At 38.6% G+C, this 23,507-nt stretch overlaps 1 protein-coding gene across 2 annotated transcripts in view; it reads left to right on the top strand.

The window, feature by feature from the left end:
- LOC150085730 (nucleoplasmin-like protein ANO39) overlaps positions 1 to 23,507 on the top strand; it is a 154,679-nt gene that overhangs the window by 99,003 nt on the left and 32,169 nt on the right. Inside the window, exon 5 of one of the 2 annotated variants that reach the window (XM_090373466.1) lies at positions 8,338 to 8,475. The exons of the other annotated variant lie outside the window; for it this stretch is intronic. Coding sequence (XP_090229592.1) covers positions 8,338 to 8,441 — 104 coding nt within the window. The 3' untranslated portion in view covers positions 8,442 to 8,475. The remainder of the gene's footprint in view (positions 1 to 8,337; positions 8,476 to 23,507) is intronic. 2 annotated transcript variants of the gene reach the window in all.

Below are 23,507 nucleotides of genomic sequence, written 5' to 3'. Positions count from 1 at the left end.
TAAAAGCTGAAAAAGAAAGATTAAGTGAGAAAAGAGAAAAATTTAATGAAACATTAAAGTTGCCAAGCATGAGACAAGAAAATTACAAATAAATACAGATTTTCCTGAAAGTAGGAAAAGGAACAAAAAAAAAAGTTATGTTGAAATTTGCAGATTTAGATGAAAAAAATGAAAATAACATTTTTTTATTTAAGTTTAATTAGCATTAGTAGAGGCATATGATGCAAGAAAGCAAGCTTATACAGAATTAGACAAAAAAAAAGAAAAAAAAATCCCACAAAAACATTTGCTCTAAAAGTTTGTCCAGTTCTTCCTTGAATTTATTTAAGCTATTAAGCTATCAATTTCCGCAACAACAGATGGAAATTGGTTCCAGCAATCAACCACCTGCTCGCTGAAGGCAAATTTCCAAACATCTATTCTACAACTAAAAAAAAAACTGTAGCCATTATCAACCCACTGCAGAATGGAAGCCTCCTCAACAATTCATGTACAACTGTCTTTCCTCAATTTTAATTTACAACCACTCAGGTTTGTAATTTGAGCAAGAGGAAGAATTCCATCAGCCTTGAGCCTGCTCAACCCATTCAAGACCCTAGCCACCTAAATCAGATCATCTCGCAGGTGCCTAGTCACCACATGATGCAATTTACAGAATTTAAGCCTTTCTTGGTAACAGCAACCCTCCGTTCCCCTCGCTAATCTTGTTGCCCTTCTCTGTACTCATTCTAGCACCTCTACATCCTTTCCAACATGAGGCCTCCAGACCATTATGCAGTGCTCAAGGTGTGGCCTGGCCATTGCTGTATACAAAGGAATAATCACCTCCTACTCCCTACTATCAAAATTCCTTTTTATCATTGACAAGACACCATGAGTTGCTCTGGCAGCCTATCTGCACTACTCAGAAACTTTTATATCTGACTGCACAATTACCCCCAGGTCTTTTTCATTCCCTACCACTCTAAGTTTAGTACCACACAGTTGGTACATTTCTCTGGGGTTACTTCTATCAATATGCAGTACTTGGCATTTGTCAATGTTAAACTTCAGTTGCACTTTTCAACCCACCTCCCCAACTTTTCTAGATCATGTTGCAGTAGTATATTGTCATTACAGTTATTAACAAACCTGCCACCCTTTGTATTATCTGCAAACTGGGATATTAAGCCTGATGTATCGTCATCAGTATCATTGATAAATATAGAAAACAACAATTAGCCCACACCAAACCCTGGGGAACTCCACTACATTAGTCCACGCAGAGCAGTATCCGTTAATTACCACTCTGTCTTCTTCCACTCAACCACCCTTTTATCCATTGTAGCAGCTTGCCCTTAATGCCACACTGCTCCAATTTGTACAGCAGTCTTCCATGCGTAATAGTATCAAAACCTTTCCTGAAATCAAAGTATATGATATCAAAATTTATCTTTGCAGCCCTTCTTTGTAACTATATTGTAATATCCAATCAAATTGGTCAGACAAGACTTTCCCTTAAACCCATGCTGTGTCTGAATAATTACTGCAGTCTTGTCTAGATGATCCTACAATGCTTCTTTGACCAGTGACACCATTATTTTCCCCCAGAACAGAAGTTAAACTAACAGTTCTGTAATTACTCATGTCACCCGTTGATCCCCCGTTGTGAATTGGTAATACATTTGCACACCTCCAGTCTGTTGGACCTCCCCTGAGTTCAAAGATGCCTTCATAATTATGGCTAAGGGTTTGCTTACTTCCTTTGCTACCTCCTTTACTATAACTGGATAGATCCCATCCACCCCAGGTGCCTTTCTTATATTTAGCTAGTTTCTCCTCCACTTCACTCTCAGTTATGACAAAATCATTAAGCTCTTTATTAGAATTTAATAAGCTTCTGTCCTCCAATTCCCTACAGAATTCCTCATGTGTGACTGTAGATAAAAAATACTCATTCAGTTTATCGGCTACCTTAGCATGATCATCAATAGTCAACTTATGTTAATTGGTCCAATCTGATTCATCCCTTTCCTTCTAGTTTATATAGGTAAAAAACTCTTTGCCGTTTTTCTTTGCATCCTTTGCCAAGGATTTCTCGTAATCTGCCTTTGCCTGCCTAACCTCCTTTGTGACTTGATTACAGACTAGTTTATACCTGCCATAGGCTTCTGTGTCACCTGATACTTTATGTGCATCCCATACATTCTTCTCTGCCATGAGTGTCATTAATTCATCTAACATCCATTTAGGCCAAAACCTTGAACAGTATTTCTTAGTTAGAATGAAAAGCCTAGTAGCATCCCCGAAGGCTTCCCATTCAGAATTCAACATTGGTAACATCATCAGTTGATCCCAATACAGAATTTAAAGATTGTCTGAGACTACTGTAGTCACCTTTACGAAAGCAAAAGCCCTTCTCATTAACTGTGATGGTAATTGCATCTTTAAGTAATTCCCACATCAGTACATTGTGATCACTGTCACAATGTACTGATGTGGGAACATTGTGGTCACTGTCACCCAGTAGTTCCTTTATCTGCAAATTCTTAATGCATGAATAATCACTGCTGATAATCAGATCAAGAGTATTAACTCAGTCTGGTTGCCTCTCGAACATGTTGCTGTCATCCAATAAATCCACGAAAGTCTTGTTAGTGTGCGAATGACCAATCCACAAGTTCCAATCAATATCTGGAAAGTTAAAATCACCCATTATAAGACATTCTGACTTACTAGCCCATATTTCTCTGCACAATTGCTCATTACACTCATCAGATTCATTAGGCCTATAACACACACACCTACTCATTTTTCCTCACCCAGTGCTTATGTCACACCAGACAGACTCAACATTGTATTGTCCACCTATATCAAATCGATGCACTTCCTTAGATTTGTGTTTCTTAACTAACAGTATAATCACTCCTCCTTTCCTGTCCTGTCTATCCTTCCTGTATGCATTGTACTCCCTAAATTCCAATTCTGCACTGCTTATGTCTGTGTGACACCACGTCTCTGATATTCCAACAATATCTGCCTTTGATGTCTTGACTAGCACTTCAAGCTCAAGTTTATTAACTACACTCCTAGCATTGGTGTACATGCAAGTATACATGCACCTGTTTCTACTCTTAGTTACTCTAACACAGCCCATGTATTTATTTGTTCTGCTATGACTCCCAGCAGTCCTGGAAATCTCTGTTGCCTTGCTTTTCAGGCTGCTTTCAGAAGCAGTGCAAGAATCACTTTTGCCTCTGCCTGCGGCCACTGTTAACCTTTTAGTCTGTGTATCCCCCGAAGCTAGCAGTTTTCCGACCCACCTAACACTGTCTCGTTAGCATCAGCAAATATTTATTATTTTTTTATTATTAGCCATATGGTACAAGGAAGCCTAAGGCTTATGCTGCACCAGCCAAAAAAAAAAAATTCTGAGTTACCCTGAGAGAGAGAGAGAGAGAGAGAGAGAGAGAGAGAGAGAGAGAGAGAGAGAGAGAGAGAAGTTGAAGGAAATCACAAAGAAAGAGAAGAATGATGATATCCAGCTCAGGACCCTGGGTGTGCCAAGCCCATACTCATCAGATATGAGCCCCTGGGGTTATTCTTACATGTACACCAATGTTAGAAGCATAGTAAATAAATTTGAATTTGAAATACTGATCAAGACATCAAATGCAGCATATTGTTGGAAAATCAGAGACATGGTGTTCCACATATATAAGTAGTGCAGATAGCATCAGCAAATATACTTGCATATACACCAATGCTAGAAGTATAGTAAATAAATTTGATGAATTTGAAGTACTCATCAAGACATTAAAGGCAGCATATTGTTGGAATATCAGAGACATGGGCTTACACACATATATAAGTAGTACATAATTGGAACTTGGGAAGTACAATGTGTACAGAAAGGATAGACAGAGGAGGGAGGGGTTATACTTATACAGTTGATTCCGGTTATTTGGGACACATCGGGACTAGTGCATTTTGGCCTGATTAAGTGGCTGCCCCAATTATCCGAAGTTTCACTTAAATAGTTAAAAATACAAGGGACCCCCCCCGCTTTACAATTGGTTCACTGTACAATCAAACAGGTGGGAAGGAGCAACAGTGCGTAGCACACGCTTCTTGACCGGTGTTCGAGCCTGTCACCACCAAATACGGAAGATGTGGAAAGGTCAGGGAATGACCACCGCATATCCCAGAGCAATATGGCCTTAGTTGCTAATGCTCCTAAACAACAACAACAACAACAGTACAATCAAATCATGTTATGATGGAGTCATCACAGTAAAGTACTATTCACTATACGATGTGCAGTAAGCACCAGTCATTGTGACACGTTTGTGAATTGAATTTTAATTCTGTTAAACAGCAATTCTAATTAGCGAAAATAGGAGGAATATTATCCACATGCTATAAAAGTAAAGATATATTAAGCATAAATTTACCCTTTATTACCTTACCAATTAAAAAATTAAATGATACGTGAAAATCAGAATAATTAATACGTACTGGAATATGTACATACTAACTAGTTGACATTTCTGTTCGCTGACATTTGTTGGTGAGTTTTAAAATTTAAAACAATAAAAAGATGAGCAATCAATAACAAGACCATAAAAACACGAAAAGCACAAGTGAGAACGGAGTAACAAGTTATGAAGCTTTAAAAACAGGAATGAAGAGAAGATTATGAAAATTAATTTTTTTATATGATTGAAGATTTCATGGAAGTATAAATACATTTCACCATAATAACCCACAGAATTCCAGAGGTCGGTATTATTGCAAATTCAATATGATCGAGTTTACTATCCGTTTATGATAGATTGCACTTAACAGAAAAGCCCAATAAACAGGTGACTGCTAATTGTTTTATGGTTGTGACCTCCAGAAATCCGACCGAACTATGTAGTACGGTTGGAGACAATCGTAGGGTAATCTCCAGTGCTGCAGTCTCCTGCCCCGATTAAATGGCATGTTGTCCCAATTAAGCGAAGTAAACCCTGGCTATTTTCTCGATTGGGTTCTGTTTTTTAAGATTTACCCCAAATAAACGACTGCCCTGATTAACTGGTGGCCCAAATAACTAATCCACTGTAGTTAAGAAACACACAAAATCTAAGGAAGTGCATCCAATAGACACGGGTGGACAATGCAAGGTTGAATCAGTTTGGTGTACATAAACACTAGGAAAGGGAAAATGAGGGTAGGAGTGTGTTATAGGCCTAATGACTCTGATGAGTACAACGAACAATTGTGCAGAGAAATAGAATGGGCCAGCAAATCGGCATGTTTTGTAATGGGGGATTTTAACTTTCTGGATATGGACTGGAACTTGTGGGTTGGTCACTTGCACTCTAGCAAGACTTTTGTGGATTTATTGAAGGAGTGTTTTCTACAGCAAAATGTTTGAAGGGCAACTGGAGGAAGTAATAAATACTCTTGATCTGATTATCAGCAGTTATTCATGCATTAAGAATTTGCAGATAATGGAACCACTAGGTGACAGTGATCACGGTGTACTGATGTGGGATTTACTCAAAGATGTAACTACCATCAAAGGTAAAGGGAAGGGTTTTTGTTTTTGTAAAGGTGACTACAGTGGTCTCAGACAGTTTTTAAATTCTATACAGTGGGACCAATTGATGATGTTAAAAACAGAGAATTCTAAATAGGAAGTCTTCAAGAAATCAATCTTGGAAGCTAATAGGCTTTTCATACCAACTAAGAAATATTGTTCAAGATTTAGGGCTAAATGGATGCTAGATGAACTAATGAGGTTCCTGGTAGAAAAGAAAAATCTATGGGATGCATATAAATTATCAGGTGACACAGAAGGCTATGGCAGATATAAGCTAGTTTGGAATCAAGTCACAAAGGAGGTTAGGCAAAGGATTGCTTGGGCAAAATTCCTTGGCAAAGGATGCAAAGAAAAACAACAGACTTCTTTACTTCTGTAAACTCTAGAAGGAAGGAGATGAATCAGATTGGTCCACTTGATGTTGGTGGTTCAACTGTTGATGATCCTGCTCATATAACTGACAAACTGAATTTTGCATCTACATTCACACATGAGGAATTCTGTAAGGAAGGGGAGGACAGAAGTTTATTAAACTTTAACAGGGAGTTAAATGATTTTGTAATAATGGAGAACAAAGTGGAGGAGAAATTGTTTTAATTAAAAATAAAGACATCTGAGGCAGATGCAATCTATTCAGTTATATTGAAGGAGGCAGTGAGGGAAGTAAGCAAACCCTTAGCCATAATTATGAGAGCATATTTAGATTGAGGAGAGATCCCCATGGACTGTAGATGTGCAAATGTATCCCCAATTCACAAAGGGGGTTCAACTGGTGACACAAATAATTATAGACCTGACGGCCTCCGTAGCCGAGTGGGCAGGAGCGGGAGTGCAGTAGCACACGCTCTTTGAGTAGACCGGGGTTCAAGCCCCTGACTGCTGAATACGGTCGATCTGCCAACCCGCACTGGACCAGCGTGGCAGATTACGGTCCATTTCCCTCAGCATGAATTGTTGAGGAGGCTTCCATCCTGCAGTGGGTTGATAATGGCTGCACTTTACTTTTTTTTTTTTTTTTTTTTTTGTTTAACTTCTGCTCCAGGGAGTCACTGGTTAAAAAGTGAAGCAGGATCATCTAGACATGCAGTAATAGTTCAGACACAGCTTGGGTTTGCTAAGGGGAAGTCTTTTCTGACCAATTTGATTGGATACTACGATGTATTCACAAAGGAACTGGCTGCTAAAAAATTTTGATATCATATACTTTGATTTCAGGGAAGCTTTTGATACTGTTGCACTTGCAAGACTGTTGTACAAATTGGAGCAGTGTGATATTCAGGGTACGTTGCTACAATGGATAAAAGGGTGGTTGAGTGAGAGAAGACAGAGTGGTATTCAATGGACACTGCTCTACATGGAATAATGTTATTAGTGGAGTGCCCCAGGGCTCAGTGTTGGGCCCATTGTTGTTTTGTGTTTTTAACAATGATATTGATGGAGGTATATCAGGCCTAATGTTCAAGTTTGCAGATGACACAAAGGTTGGTAGGGTTGTTAATGACAGTAAAGACAGCATGTTACTGCAACAGGATCTAGAAAAGTTAGGCAGATGGGCTGAGAAACGGAAACTTAAGTTTAACATTGACAAATGCAAAGTACTGCATGTGGGTAGCAGTAACCCAAGAGAAACTTACCAACTGTGTGGTACTATGCTGAGGGAGGTGGAGAATGAAAAAGACCTACCTGTGGGTAATTGTGCAGTCAGATATGAAGTTCTCTGAGCAATGCTGATGGGCTGCAAAGCAGGTCATGGGAGTTTTTTTTCGATGATATATAGGAATTTTTCTATCAGAAATAAGGTGGTGATTATTCCTTTGTAGAGGGCAATGGTGAGGCCACATCTTGAGTACTGTGTACAGGCCTGGAAGCCTCATTTTAGGAAAGGTGTAGAGTTGCTAGAATGAGTACAGAGAAGGGCAACAAGATTGGTGAAAGGAACAAAAAGGTGCTTTTACCAAGAGAGTCTTAAGTTCTGTAAGTTGCAGCATCTGGAGACGCAGCACCTTCGAGGTGATCTGATTGAAGTGTATAAAGCCTCGAATGGTTTGAGCAGGCTCAATATTTCCGTTTGCTCAGATTAAGAACCTAAGGGGACATAGATGCAAATTGAGGAAAGACAGTTATAGAATAGATGTGCGGAAGTTTGCCTTTAGTCAGCCGGTAGTTGATTGCTGGAACAGACTTTCATCTGTTGTGGAAGACGATAGCCTTAAATAAATTTAAGGCTGAACTAGAGAAACATTCGGAGTGACCGGATGGGTGAAATGGGGGAGGTGTTTTTTTTTTTTGGTTGATGCTATATAAACTTGCTTTCTTGCATGATATGCCTCAACTAATACTAATTCCTTTTTTGTGTCAAGCTGATGATAAAAAACTCTGTCTGAATGTCTATTTTAGTGATTGTTTTGTTTTGACGTATTTATAATATTAAAATGCGTAAAACATTTGTGTAAATTTCCTCTGTGTGTTAAGTTGATGATAACATTGTGTCTATTATAGTTATCTATGAAAACGTAACAATATTATAATAATAATTAAATTATAAACGAGGCCCCTTAACTCCTTATGCATCCGGGCCCCAAGTACCTTTGCATGGCCCTGATTGATACTATATCGAGTGACCTTCAAAACATATACGTGCATAGTCCAAAGTCCATATAGGAAATTCTATATATATGTTTACTCTTTCAAATAGGTTAATGAACCCTCTTCATAATAACTATGTATATTACTCAAAAACCCTGTCTGAACTTTGAGTTTCTTTCAAGAGTTACTTGTGGATAATGATTTAAGTTCTGAGAATGAGGCAGCAGCAGAGGTTGAAGAGGAAGAAGATATGGTCTCCAAAGGAAAACTAAGAGAGAGAGAGTAGAAAGGCGGAAAAATTGGAGGGCTTACAAAAAATAGTAAGAATTTATTTTAGTGTTTAATTTGTGTTAAAGTTAAGAATTTCTATTTTTAATACAGTACTTGAAATGTGTTTTGCAATGTTTTTAATAGAAAGAAATCTTATGGATGTCATTCATATGGAATATGGACTTCTTAATAAGTTAATTACTTTATAAATAAGTTGAACTTGTCATTTAATTACCTTTGTTCTCTTTGAAATCTGTGTGTGAAGCCTCTTCCAGTTTGTAACTGGAAGGAGACTGAATAGAGTATATGTGGAAGGCACTTAAAGGTCCATTAAAGCCATGTTATGTTAAGGAGTTGAATATATTATTACTGTGTATATACTATATCCAAAACTTTTATCAATTTATACACACTTTCCCCCTCCCACCAAATTTTTCCTTAATTTGCATCCCTGCTTCATTAATAAATAGACAAACTAAGACAACACACTTATCTATGAAATGATGCAGTCCTTCCAAAAACTTCCCCTAATATGTTTTACAAATACACATGAATGGCCTTGGTCCCAATCTCAATAATATTTGAGGATAAATGGGCCTGTTGTACTGGAATCCATAGTGATATGAAATAATGATAACATATATATCCAGTAAAAATATCTTTAATTATACTTTGGAGCTTTCGAGGCTGAATGTGCCTCTTTATCAACAAATAGAATGGAAACTTTAGAGATAAATTATTTTAATAGACACAGAGTTGTGCGTGCAGTGAGCCATGCAAGGGCACGAGGTAGGCCATTCAACCATTAAACTGGTGTTCATTGTTGCTACATGGACGTGCGTAGTTTTGCGTCCAGCACTTACCTAGACTTAAAACATTTGCCTCTAAGATGGGGTGTGTAGTCTCATGCCCTTGCAGTGGTTCATGGCTCTTGAATTGCACAATATATTAAATGACTCTAACCAGAGCCACTGGTTAGAATTTCAGCCTCAAAAGCTCCAAAGTATAATTAAAGATATTTTTTACTGGATATATACGTTATCATTATTTCATATCAATAATATTTATTTCTACCTACAATCTTCCAAGCCCTATTTACTTTTTCTGACAGAATCTCAATTATCAGTTAACTAAACAACTGCTCATGCCAGTTTTCCTGTTATTCTCTCTCTCTGATTCGTTTCTCCTCAAAGATGGTGCTGGTACATATATCTGCTCTGATATTTCTTGTCAGAGACTTTTTCATCTGGAATCTCCTCTTTTTGATCTCCTTTTGCTTAAAATTGCTTTACCCTATTCTTCCAAATTGATCTCATGCTACTATTGTTCTCTCAGCTGTACTAATCCATAAAGGAACTTTTGACTTCCTTCTTTGGCACTAACAATCTAACTTTCCTTAATCATAGTGAAGTAATTTTGAAAGTTTGTCAGAGAAAGTAAAGTTCTAAATTACTTTGCTTTTTTTTTCACTTTTCTTCACTTTCTCAAGTCTTTTCTAAATTACAGAAGTAATTTACATTGGTGATTTTAATGTCCACAATATGATGGTGTCAATATTCTAGTTGGAATCAGCTGATAGAGATGCCAAAGCTTTTGCAATTACTTGCAGGGCTAAGTTGCATTTTGTATGTAGCATTGAGCAAACTAAGTTTGTTGCTTATTGTGTTGCCTTGTATTGTACTAACTCTAAATAAAACACACTGCCCCAATGGACAAGTGTTTCTGTTTTATTTAAAGTGTTTGCCACTACCCATGTAGCTAGATAACGGCAAAGGATTTCACTACCCAGCTACTTGAGTAATGAAATCCATCAGTTGTTTAGAGTTTACTTTATTCCATTAGTTCAAATAACTGGACTGAGTCTGCAAAGTATCTGTTCACGGAATTTCAGGGAAGATATAACCAATATTAATGTCACCATCATGAAAATTTTCCAACTCACCACTCCAATTAGAAGATGCCAGAGTGTTAAGTCACTGTGTAAAACTATGTTTCAAATGATGCAATGGAATCAGCATTAGCGCCACTTTCTTCATATGAGATATGATGTAAATAGAATTAACATTCGCTACCTACGATGTAAGTTTTGATAACATTCAATGTAAGCTACCCCTGTTTTTTTCATTGACAATTCATGCTTCTTTAATTTACTGTGTAAGTTAATCACTTTTAATTGCTTTCATATAGTGGTGTATTACAGTAAAATCTGGATTAACAACCACTATACTTTTTAATTCAATTATTTCTCTTTCGTTTAAAAGCTTACATTTTGACCTTTTATTAAACTGCACATTAACTGTAAAGAAAGTGAATAAGTGTATTAGTATTAGTAACGGCTGCATGGTGCAAGAAAGCCTATGGCTTATGCTGCACTAGCCAAAAAAAAATCCGAACAAAACAATGGTAAAAACAAAAAAAAAAAAAAAAAGGAAATTAAACCTATCATCCTATGCGCTTCCCTTACCTGAAAGTACTATCCAGATGACCTTTGAATTTCCCGAAACTGTCGGCCTCTACCACCCATGAAGGCAACTTATTCCAGTAATTTATAACTCGCTGGCTAAAATAAAACTTCCTGCAGTCCAATCCAAACATTTCCCCCGTAACTTGAATTCATGTCCCCTAGTTCTAGCATCATTTATAATCTTGAAAATTTTGTCCTCATTCATTTTACTGATGCCTCTCAGAGCCTTAAACACCTCGATCAAATCTCCTCTAAGGTGTCTAGTTTCCAAACTCTGCAACCCCCATATTCAAAGTCTTTCTTCATAAGGACGCCCTTTTGCCGATCTCACCAGGCGAGTTACCCTTCTTTGCACCCTTTCAAGAAGCTCGATGTCTTTCTTTAGGTGCGGTCTCCATACTTGAACACAGTATTCCAAGTGTGGTCTAACAAAAGCCTTATATAATGGGATTATCACGTCCCTATTTAAACTTGCAAAAGTTCGATAGATCATCGATAGGACACCATGGGCCTTCCTTGCAACCTGTTTACAATGCTCAGAGAATTTCATGTCTGACCGTATCGTAACACCCAAGTCCCTTTCCTCCAGTACTGGGTTTAGTTGAACTCCACCAAGTGAATAAGTTTTTTTGGAATTACTGTTTCCCAGGTGTAATACCTTACACTTTGTCGGATTAAAGCACAGCTGCCATTTTTTGACCATTCCTGAAGTCTATCTAGGTCTCTCTGAAGAAGCTCAGCTTGATAGTGATCATTAACTACTCTACCAATTTTAACATCATCTGCAAATTTAGACATCACGCCCTCTATCCCTATATCAATGTCGTTTATGAAAATTAAAAACAACAGTGGTCCTAATACTGATCCTTGGGAAACCCCACTTCTTACATCAACCCAATCTGAGGAATAGCCATTTATCACAACCCTCTGCCTCCTGCCCTGAAGCCATCCTTCTATCCATCTAAGGATTTTTCCAGTGATTCCAACTTGTTCCAGCTTATAAAGCAACCGCTCATGTGGGACTGAGTCAAAAGCTTTGCTGAAATCTAAATAAACAGTGTCGAAATTATTCCCTAAATCCAGCTCGTGAGTGACCCTTTCGAAATAGCGAACCAGATTTGTTAAACATGATTTTCCCTTTACAAAACCATGCTGAGTATCCTTGAGAATTTCAATTCGATCCAAATGATCCTGAATTCCACCCTTGATCATTGCCTTCATGATTTTCCCTACTACTGAAGTCAGACTGACAGGTCGATAATTTCCAACTTCACTTTTAGAGCCACCCTTATGTATGGGAGATACATTTGCACTTTTCCAATCCAAGGGAATCTCCCCAGAGTCTAGTGATGCTTGCATAATTAGCCTCGATGGTTAAATGCACTCGCTTGCCACCTCTCTTAAGATTATAGGGTAAAGTAAAAAAAAAAAAAGTAAAGTGCAGCCATTATCAACCCACTGCAGGATGGAAGCCTCCTCAACAATTCATGCTGAGGGAAATGGACCATAATCTGCCACGCTGGTCCAGTGCGGGTTGGCAGATCGACCGTATTCAGCAGTCAGGGGCTTGAACCCCGGTCTACTCAAAGAGCGTGTGCTACTGCACTCCCGCTCCTGCCCACTTTATAGGGTATATTCCATCAACTCCAGGAGCCTTACTGGTCTGTAGGCTCGAAAGTTTTTTCATTAAATAATCTTGCGAAATTTCAATATCATTAATTACATATTTTTTAACTTCGCTCCCACAATTTCCCATTGCCACAAAAGGCTTTTCATTTGTAAATATCGATGCAAAATAAGTGTTGAGTTCATCTGCAACAGCAGCTGGTGTATTTATTACTATCCCCTTTCCCTTACGTAAAGGTCCGATCTGGTTTGTCCTGCTCTTCTTGACATTTATATATGTGAAGAATTCTTTATCCCCCTCTTTGCTCTGTTTGCTAGTGATTGCTCATAAACTGCCTTTGCCTGTCGAACCTTTTCTGTGGCTCTATTACACATCACCTTGTAGCTGTTATAGGCTTCAGTACTTTTTATTGCTCTGTAACCTTTCCATGCCACCTTTTTCTGCTCAAGTAATGTGGCAACTTCACTATTCATCCAACTTGGAACCCTCCTCGTGGAGTATTTTTTTAATGGTATATACGCATTCAAGGCATCTGTGATTAATGTTTTAAAAGCATACCACAGTTCAATTGTATTCATTCGCTGCGCGATATCCACCCAGTTAATAGAGGCCATGTAGTACCTTAAGGCATCGTAATTTCCTTTTCTGAAATTAAAACCCATTCCTTTGCCTTTTACTTCTGCTACCTCTCTCGTCATCATCCACCGTAGAACTCCGTGATCACTTCCTGCTACTGGTTCCTCTACTGTCAGCCCTGTTATGTCATCTGATTTATGTGTGATGATGAGGTCTAGGATATTCTTTTCTCTAGTACTTTCCCTGACATGTTGATACAAATAACAGTCATCTAGTTGATTTAAAAATTTTGTTCCCCATGTTGAGTTTCCTTCCCATTTACTCCAATCAATTAGAGGCAAATTGAAATCACCCATAATAAGGCATTGACGCTTACTTGCCCATTCCATTTGCATGTAGAGGCTTTTGTCATAACTTCACAATCACCTGGTCTGTAGATTACTCCTACTCGCATTCTACCTTTGTTTCCAACTATCTCACACCATACAGACTCTATACTAGCATGTGAAATGTCTGAATCCGGGAAAGCTATCGTCGCACTCAGGCTGCTTCTGATAAGAAGCATTACCCCACCACCCCTTCTATCTAACCTATCCTTCCTAAATACATTATACAAGCTGTACTGAAACTCATCATCCCCAATTTCCGGGTGGCACCACGTCTCTGTAAACCCTATTATGTCCGGTTTACTTGTTTTAACCAGCAGTTCGAATTCGCTCATTTTATTGACGACACTTCTAACGTTACTGTATAAACAATTCAGATTTACTGTTCTTGTATATTTAACAACCCTAACACAACCCTTGAAGTTTTTTAGGCTCTCTTCCCTAATATTAGCTACCCGCTCACGTGAAACGTCTTTGCCCCCAGAACATCTAGATAATACGTCCAGTTGGGGTAACAGATAAGAACTCTTAAGGTATGTGCAAGAGTTACATTGACCAATATTATCAGATAAATGCGTGCCAGTATTACCCACATCCCCCCTAACTAGCAGTTTCCCTGAACCTTTAAGGTATCCTCAATAATACTGGAAAAAACTTTTGCACCACCTTTGTTTAAGTGTATCCCGTCTCTACAAAACAAATTCCTTCTACCTACAAGTGTGGGCCATGCTGATAGAAATTTACCCCCTAAAGCCTTGCAGATTCTTTCAAGTCTTGAGTTAATCCACAAGGCTCTTAACATATAATCCCTCCTATCGTGTCTGGGCAGAATTGCAGACATTATGGCCTAGCTCGCGACATTTCCTCAGCATGGTCCTGTATTTTTCCAACAAATCATCAGATCGTGTACGTTTAATATCATTTGTCCCCACATGAATAATAATAGTTTCTTTACCCCCTTTAAAATCTGACAGTCTGTTGGTGACATCATCAATAGTTGCTCCCGGCAGACATACCCTGGTTCTGCTCCACCTATCCTTATTACAAAAAATATTCCCCGTTTCCCTGACAATGGAGTCTCCTAATAAAACAATGTCCCTTTTAACCAGAGTAGTTTGCACTTGGTTTTTCCGTTTTGAGGCTCGAATCGGGTGTGCATCACTTTTACATAAGGAAGTAGTGTATACACTACTTTTTTATGTAAAAGATAACAAACCCACTGTACACAGCTGACAATGTGGCATGGCTCTTATAGATGTTATATGTGCACATGTGTGGCTTTGATTATGTATTTGAATATTCCTGGTTGCCTGTTTAGTACTGTATTGAAAATTAGTTTCTTAGTAAATGCTGCCTCAATAAGGAAGCACATTTGCCATAGGAAATTGATAACATCAAAAGTTTTTACTTCTTGATTTCTTAAAAAAAAATCTAAAAGCAACTGAAAAATTTTGCGAAATGTTTTCATCTGATGAAAGTGAAAAAATTCTTGGGTGTTAAAAGGTGAGTAACAATGTATATTCATATAAAAATATATGTGCATACATTTAGGTTGTGTGAATTTTTTTTGGCTGATGCTACATAAGCTCATACGCTTGCTTTCTTGTATCACATGCCACTATTACATTTGTATAATATACAGAAATATTAGCATTAGCATTAGTAGAGGCATTTGATGCAAGAAAGCAAGCTTATGCAGCATCAGCCAAAAAAAAAGAAAAAAAAAAAAACCCACTTCCACTTCACCCCTCTGTTCGTTCAAAATACCTGTCCAGCTGAGCCTTAAACTTATTTAGGCTATCAACCTCCACCACAAGGGATGGAAGTCTGTTCCAACAACCAACCACCCGCTGGCTAAAGGCAAATTTCCGCACGTCTATCCTACATCTGTCTTTCCTCAATTTGAATTTATGCCCTCTGAGGTGATTTTTCTGAGCTTGAGGAAGAATCCCATCAGCATTGAGCATGCTTAAACCATTCAAGGCTTTATACACCTCTATCAGATCACCTTGCTGGTGCCTAGTCTCCAGACACTGTAATTTGCAAAACTTAAGCCTTTCTTCGTAAGAGCACCCCTTTGTTCCAATCACTAATCTTGTTGCCCTTCTCTGTACTCGTTCCAGCAGCTCTACGTCCTTCTTGAAATGAGGCCTCCAGACCTGTATACAGTACTCTAGGTGTGGCCTGACCATTGCCTTATACAATGGAATAATTACCACCTTATCCCTGCTGGAAAAATTCCTGTATATCATTGACAGTACTCCATGAGCTACTCTTGCAGCCTGTCTGCACTGCTCAGAGAACTTCATATCTGCCTGCACAACCACCCTCAAGTCCCTTTCATTCTCTACCACTGTCAGTGTAGTACCACAGAGTTGATACGTTGCTCTGGGGTTGCTGTTTCCCATGTGTAGTACTTTACATTTGTCAATGTTAAACTTCATTCGCCACCTCTCAGCCCATCTGCTCAACCTTTCCAGATCCTGTTGCAGCAGCATAGTGTTAGTAGTGTCCTTAACAACCCTGCCAACCTTTGTATCGTCTGCAAACTTGGACAATAAGCTTGATATACCATAATCAATATCATTTATAAATACAGAAAACAATAATGGACCCAACACTGAGCCCTGAGGGACTCCACTAATAACATTAGTCCACGATGAGCAGTGTCCATTGATTACCACTCTCTGTCTTCTCCCCCTCAACCACCCCTTTATCCATAGCAGCAATTTGCCTCCAATGCCACACTGCTCAAATTTGTGCAGCAGTCTTCCATGTGCAACAGTATCAAAAGACTTTCAGAGATCCAAGTATATAATATCAAAGTTATTCCCTGCATCCAGTTCTTTTGTGACTGCATCATAGTATCCAATCAAGTTGGTCAGGCAAGACTTCCCCTTAACAAAACCATGCTGTGTCTGAGCTATAACTGAAGTCTTGTCTAAATGATCCTGCAGTGCTTCTTTAACCAGTGCCTCCATTGATTTTCCTGGAACAGAAGTTAAGCTCACAGGTCTATAATTACTTGTGTCAGCCTTTGATCCTCCTTTGTGAATTGGGGTCACATTTGCACATTTCCAGTCTATGGGTACCTCCCCTGAGTCCAAGGAAGCTCTCATAATTATGGCTAAGGGTTTGCTTACTTCCTTTGCTGCCTCCTTTAATATAACTGGATAGATCCCATCCACCCCGGGTGCCTTTCTTGTGTTTATCTTCAACAGTTTCTCCTCCACTTTACTCCCAGTTATTTCAAGATTCTGTAGCTTACTGCTAGAGTTGAATACACCTCTGGCATTCCCCTTGCTGAATAACTCCTCATGTGTGAATGTCGATGCAAAATATTCATTTAGTTTGTTAGCTACCTGAGCAGGATCATCAACAGTTGACCCATCAATATCAAGTGGACCAATCTGATTCATCCCCTTCCTTCTAGAGTTTACATAAGTAAAGAACTCTTTGCTGTTTTTCTTTGCATCCCTTGCCAAGGATTTCTCGTAATCTGCCTTCGCCTGCCTAACCTCCTTTGTAACTTGGTTGCATATCAACTTGTATCTATCATAGGCTTCTGTGTCATGTGTTAATTTGTAAGTATCCCATGCATTTTTCTTCTCTGCCATATGCCTCATTAGTTCATCTGACATCCATTTTGGCCTAAACCTTGAACAATATTTCTTAGTTGGTATGTAAAGCCTAGTAGCTTCCAAGATAAGTTCTTTGAATGCTTCCCATTTTGAATTTGCTGTTGGTAACATCATCAGTTGGTCCCACTGTATAGAATTTAAATACTGTCTCAGTCCATCGTAGTCGCCTTTACGGAAACAATAACCCTTCCCTTTACCCCTAATGGTAGTTACCTCTTTGAGTAAATCCCACTTCAGCACACTGTGATCACTGCCACCTAGTGGTTCATTTATCTGCAGATTCTTAATGCATGAAGAATCACTGCTGCTAATCAAATCAAGAGTATTACTCCCTCTAGTTGCCTCCCGAACATGCTGATGTAGAAAACAATCATCCAATAAATCCACAAAAGCCCTGCTAGCGCGTGAGTAACCAGCCCCCAAATTCCAGTCAATATCTGGGAAATTAAAATCTCCCATTATAAGACTCTCTGATTTACTGGCCCACTCTATTTCCCTGTACAGTTCCTTATTATACTCATCAGAGTCATTAGGCCTATAGCACACTCCTACTCTCAATTTTGATCTCCCAATGCTTATGTCACACCAAACTGACTCAACACTGCACTGTCCAGCGATGTCGACTGGCTTCACTTCCTTGGTTTTTATGTGTTTCTTAACTAATAGCATAACCCCTCCCCCTTCCTATCCTGTCTATCCTTTCTGTAGACGTAATCCCCAAATTGCAGTTCTGCATCCCTTATATCTGTGTGACACCATGTCTCTGATATCCCAACAATATCTGCCTTTGATGTTTTGAGCAATACCTCAAATTCATCAAATTTATTTACTAAACTCCTAGAATTGGTGTACACACAAGTATACCTGCACCTGTTTCTATTCTTAGCTACCCTAACACAACCCATGTGTTTACTTGTACCGCAATGGCTCCCAGCAGTCTCTGAAACACCATGCATCTTGTTTTTCAGGCTTCTGCTCATTCTAATAGAAGCAGTGCAAGAATCTCTTTCACCTCTGCCAGTGGCTACTGTCAATCTATTGGTCTTTGTCTCCCCCCAAGCTAGCAGTTTTCCGACCCACCTAACACTGCCTCGATAGCATCAGCAAATTGTCTTGCACCCTTTCTATTTAAGTGTATCCCATCCCTGTAGAAGCAATCTCTCCTGTTAACAAGTACAGTCCAGGCTGAAAAAAATTCTACCCCTTGAGCCTTGCACAATCTTTCCAGGGCCGAATTGATCGACAAGGCTCTCATCATATACTCCCTCCTATCGTGTCTGGGCAGAATTGCAGACACTTTCAAATTCAACCCTAATTCTCGGCTTTTGATATAAATCAGATATATAAATTTTGGTACAAGGACCCACACGACAATCACAAGGCACAATGAGCTATAAGACATTAACTACCAGGTCAATTTACACTGTTGATTTCAGCATCTTTATAGACTATTGAAATGAATTCTGTTACACAGAATTCATGTCAATAATTTATAAGCCTTCTACTGTTCTTTCCTCAAGTTCAAGTAGCACTAATGTTCTCTGGAATAATTTTTTGGAAAATTTTTGAAAAGCCTGGAAATCTTCCTCAGTCTTGAAAACACGTGCATATATACTTTTCTTTTTTTTTTTGAGAACCCCAAACAAGAGATGTACTAGAAACTATAGTACTTAGTACCATGCTTGGGTTGGAGGTTGAGAAGATGAAAGAAGATATTTGATATTAGACTTGAACTTCTGTAGACTAATTTTCAGGAAAAATGTATGAAAGAAGATTGTTCCAGAAAATGGCAGTTGAATGAATAAATGAGGAAGATGAAAAGTTAGTTCTGTGAGTTTGAAGTTGGACAGTAAATGAACGTTGTGCCGCCACCAGCCAGGTGGCGGCACGTGTTCAGACTGTTTTGAAAAAGAGAGCTGGAATTATAGAAGCCAGTCCAGAAGAACAATGCCCATGGAAGTATACGTAGAATAGGCATGCAGCAGAAACAAAATGTCTATGAGACAGAGAGTGGAGTTAATGACTCAACTGCTAATTAATAATCCATCTGTTAGAGATGTGTTATTAATTAGCCTAATTTCCCTCTTCTGAATGGAATCTAGAAGCCTGAGAGAGGTTTTGGGAGCATCACCCCAGATGTGGGAACAGTAATCCATGGTAGGGCGGATTTATGGTTTGTACAGAGTGAACAGCTATTTGGAAGAAAAGTAGTGCCAAGAGCGAAAGAGAAAACCAAGTTTTTTAGATGCAGAGGAAGCAATATTTGTAATGTGCTTGTGCCAAGAGAGAGATTAGACGTCAGGGTAATCCCCAAAAGAGAGATATCATCTTGCCTAGAAATCGGAGTGTCACTAAAGATAAGCACAGAAGCTGAAAAGTCCTTTTTGCAAGATATAAGGCAGGACTGAGTTTTAGAAGGATTGAAATCAACTAAGTTGTCTTTGCTCCACCGGAGAATTACCTGGAGATCAGCATTTAAGGAATTGGTAGCAGATATTTGAGAAGTTGAAGCCGATTGAGCAGGGCATTCTGAAACTGGAAAGTGAAATGCAATGTGCTATCATCAGCAAAACTAAGAATAAGATTTCCAGTCAATGGAGGAAGATCATTATTATACAAGAGGAAAAGAGGGGGAAAAGAACTGAATGTTGGGGGACACTAGCATTAGTGGAGAAGCTAGAAGACAGAGCCATCTACCATTACCATCAGTGAGTGGTCAGAGAGAAAACAGGATAACCAATTACAAAAAAAAACAGTTGGCAAACCATAAGATGGAAGCTTGTTCAGAGGACCTTTATGCCAAACATGATTGAAAGCCTTTGAGATGTCAAGAGCAACTGCTTGCGCACTTTTCCATCGAATTTGTCCATAAATGGGTAACATAAGACTGAATATCACCAGTGGATCGACACTGATGGAATCCATACTGGTGATTGTTGATCAGACAGAAGGATTCTAGGTAGTTTAAAAGTTGGCGATTAATTGATTTCTCCATTACTTTAGAAAGAGTAGAAGTAATTGCAATGGGTTGATAATTGGATGGGAGGGATTTGTCACCCTTTTTAGGAACTGGCTGGATATGAGCAAATTTCCAAGCAGAAGGTTGTTGTTGTTTGGTTTTTAGGAGCATTAGCAACTAAGGCCACATTGCTCCGGGGATATGCAGTGGTCATTTCCTGACCTTTCCACATCCTCCATATTTGCTGGTCACGGGCTCGAACCCCTGTCTAATCAAGAAGCGTGTCCTGCCCACCTGGCTACAGAGGCGCCCCAACAGAAGGAAAAACACCTTTGGAATAAGAGAGTGAAAAAAGGTGGCAAAGAACAGGAGTAAGTTCAGGAGCACAGCTTTTGAGAACAAATGGAGAAATACCATCAGGACCTGGTGCTTTCTGAGCATCAAGATTTGTCAAAATCCTTCTGACATCCTTTTGATGGAAGACCAGATGAGGCATTGAATGGAGCATGTTTGGGAATGTTGGGAGGTGTTTTACCAAGATCATTAATACTTGAGTTGGAAGAAAAATGGAATGTTAGTAGGTCAACTTTAGAATAGAGAATAGAACCATCTGGTTTTGACAGGCATGGGAGCAATGAGTATACTTGCATGTACACCAATGCTAGGAGTTTAGTAAATAAATTTGATGAATTTGAAGTGCTGGTTAAGACAACCAAGGTGGATATTGTTGAGATATCATATAATAGAAGTGATGCCACTCAGATATAAGGTGCGAACTGGAATTTGGGGAATACTATGTGTACAGAAAGGATAGGAAGGGAGGAGGAGTTATGCTGTTAGTTAAAAAAACACAAAATCTAAGGAAGTGCATCCAGTTGACATAGATGGACAGTGCAATGTTGAGTCAGTTTGCTCTAGGTTTAGGCCCAAATGATGTCAGATGAACTAATGAGACTCGTGGCAGAGAAGAAAAATGCATGGGGTGCACATAAATTATCAGGTGACACAGAAACCTATGGTAGATACAAGCTAGTCCGTAATGAAGTCACAAAGGAGGTTAGGCAAGCAATGGCAGATTATGAAAAATCTTTGGCAAAGGATGCAAAGAAAAACAGCAAAGACGACTTTACTTATATAAACTGTAAAAAAAGGGGATGAATCAGATTGGTCCATGTGATATCAGTGGTATGACTGTAGATGATCATTCTCAGATAGCTGCCAAACTAAACAAGTACAGTCCGTCCTCGTGTAACACGTGTTTACACTACACGAATTTGATCATACACGATTTATAAATGGGGGAATGATATCTTATATAACACGAACCAAATTCGCTTATGCACGATTTGTCTTTGTGTTTACAAGAAATGGCAGTCAAACGCAGAATCACCCCAACCGAATGCAACACGATAGGAATGAAGAGAAGATTCTGAAAATGTATTTATGTTTTTTATATCAGTGAAGGGGAAACACATTTCACCATAATAACGTAAAAACCAACACAATTCTAGCTATTGGTATAATCGCAAATGCAATTAGATGGAGTTTACTACCAGTTTATAACAGATTCCACTAGCAGGAATGCAACTGGAAATTGTTTTTATTGTTTTATGGTAGTAACCCCTAGAAATGTGTTTTAGTAAAAGGTGAGGTGTTAGTAGTGTATCTCTGCCTTTACGGTGTTGTTTATTCAGTTGCTACACGTGCACAGCTTTGTTTATGTGTATCAAGCATGCCTCCTCATTTTGTAATTGTGCTTTATTCCCTAAAAATGAGTAAAATACTTAAAATGTGTGAAAAGGAAGCGTCCTGGTGAAGACACTGCAGATTCAGAGAGAAAAAGAAAAGCAATATTGGTAAAGAGGCGGACTGGGTCAAAAATTCTTACCCGGGAAAATTTATAGTGGCCTCATACTATGGTTTATGGCCAAAATCACACCAGCCTCCGGCCCACCGGGGTTTTCCCGGTAAGGCTTATGGCCAGTCCGCCTCTGTCAATAGAGATAAAATATGAAATTGTGAAACGCTTTGAGTGAAATGAAAGACCATGTGATATTGCACATGCTACAGGCCTAAATGAGGCAACGCTGAGAATTACAAAGAATGCAGAGAAAATAAAAACAACTTTCATAGCAGGAACAACTCAAAGTGTAATTAAAATTAAAATCCAATTAGATTAAAAAACAAAGAATTGGAAGAGATGGAACGGCTGTCATCTGTTTGGATAGAAAATCAAACAAAAAACAAGTTTTCTTACGATAGAAGCAAAAGCATTAGCAATATTTTATTACGTAATAGTTGTATTTTTTTACGACATCAGTATTTTATTATGATTATTTATTGTCTTTGGTAATGTTTTGGTTACAAATGTGTTCAATCTGGGGTGGTCGGCACCTAACCCTATTTTTGCCATAGGACTTGTTGTTTATATTGCAAGATTTTGCGTTGCACGAGTGTTTCTAGGAACACAACTATTGTGCTATACGAGGACTGACTGTATTTTGCATCTACATACACACATGAGGAGTTATTCAATGCGGAGAGGGCCAGATGTTTATCAAAATGTAATAGGGAGATAATAACTGATAATAACAGGCCTGTAATAACTGATAATTTTGTAATAACTGAGAGCAAAGTGTAGGAGAAATTGTTGAAAGCATAAGCACTGGGAAAGCAAAAATGAAGTTAGGACTTTGTTATAGGCCTAATGACTCTAAGTACAATGAACAATTATACAGAGAAATAGTGGGCCAATAAATCAGGATTTTAACTTCCCAGATAGAGACTGGAACTTGTGGGTTGTCACTTGCACACTAGCAAGGCTTTTGTGGATTTATTGGATGATTATTTTCTACAGCAGCATGTTAGAGAGGCAACAAGAGGGAGGAACAGGCTTGATCTGATTATCAGCAGTGATTATTCATGCATTAAGAATTTACAGATAAAGGAACCACTAGGTGACAGTGATCACAGTATACTGATGTGGGATTTACTTAAAGATGTAACAACCATCAGGGGTAAAGGGAAGGGTTTTTGCTTTCATAAAGGCAACTACAGTGGTCTCAAATTTTTTTTTTGGTTCTATACAGTGGGACTAATTGATAATTGTTATCAACAGCAAATTCTAAATGGGAAGCATTCAAGGAAGTAATTTTGGAAGCTACTAGGCTTTTTGTTCCAACTAAGAAATGCTGCTCTAGGTTTAGGTCCAAATGATGTCAGATGAACTAATGAGACTCGTGGCAGAGAAGAAAAATGCATGGGATGCACATAAATTATCAGGTGACACAGAAGCCTATGGTAGATACAAGCTAGTCCATAATAAAGTCACAAAGGAGGTTAGGCAAGCAATGGCAGATTATGAAAAATCTTTGGCAAAGGATGCAAAGAAAAAAAAAGCAAAGACTTCTTTACTTATATAAACTGTAA

Source organism: Mastigoproctus giganteus, chromosome 5 (genome assembly GCF_048544385.1).
Source record: "Mastigoproctus giganteus isolate SK-2022 chromosome 5, ASM4854438v1, whole genome shotgun sequence".
NCBI classification, from domain to species: Eukaryota; Metazoa; Arthropoda; class Arachnida; order Uropygi; family Thelyphonidae; genus Mastigoproctus; species Mastigoproctus giganteus.
This window is presented reverse-complemented; position numbering and strand designations above follow the sequence as displayed.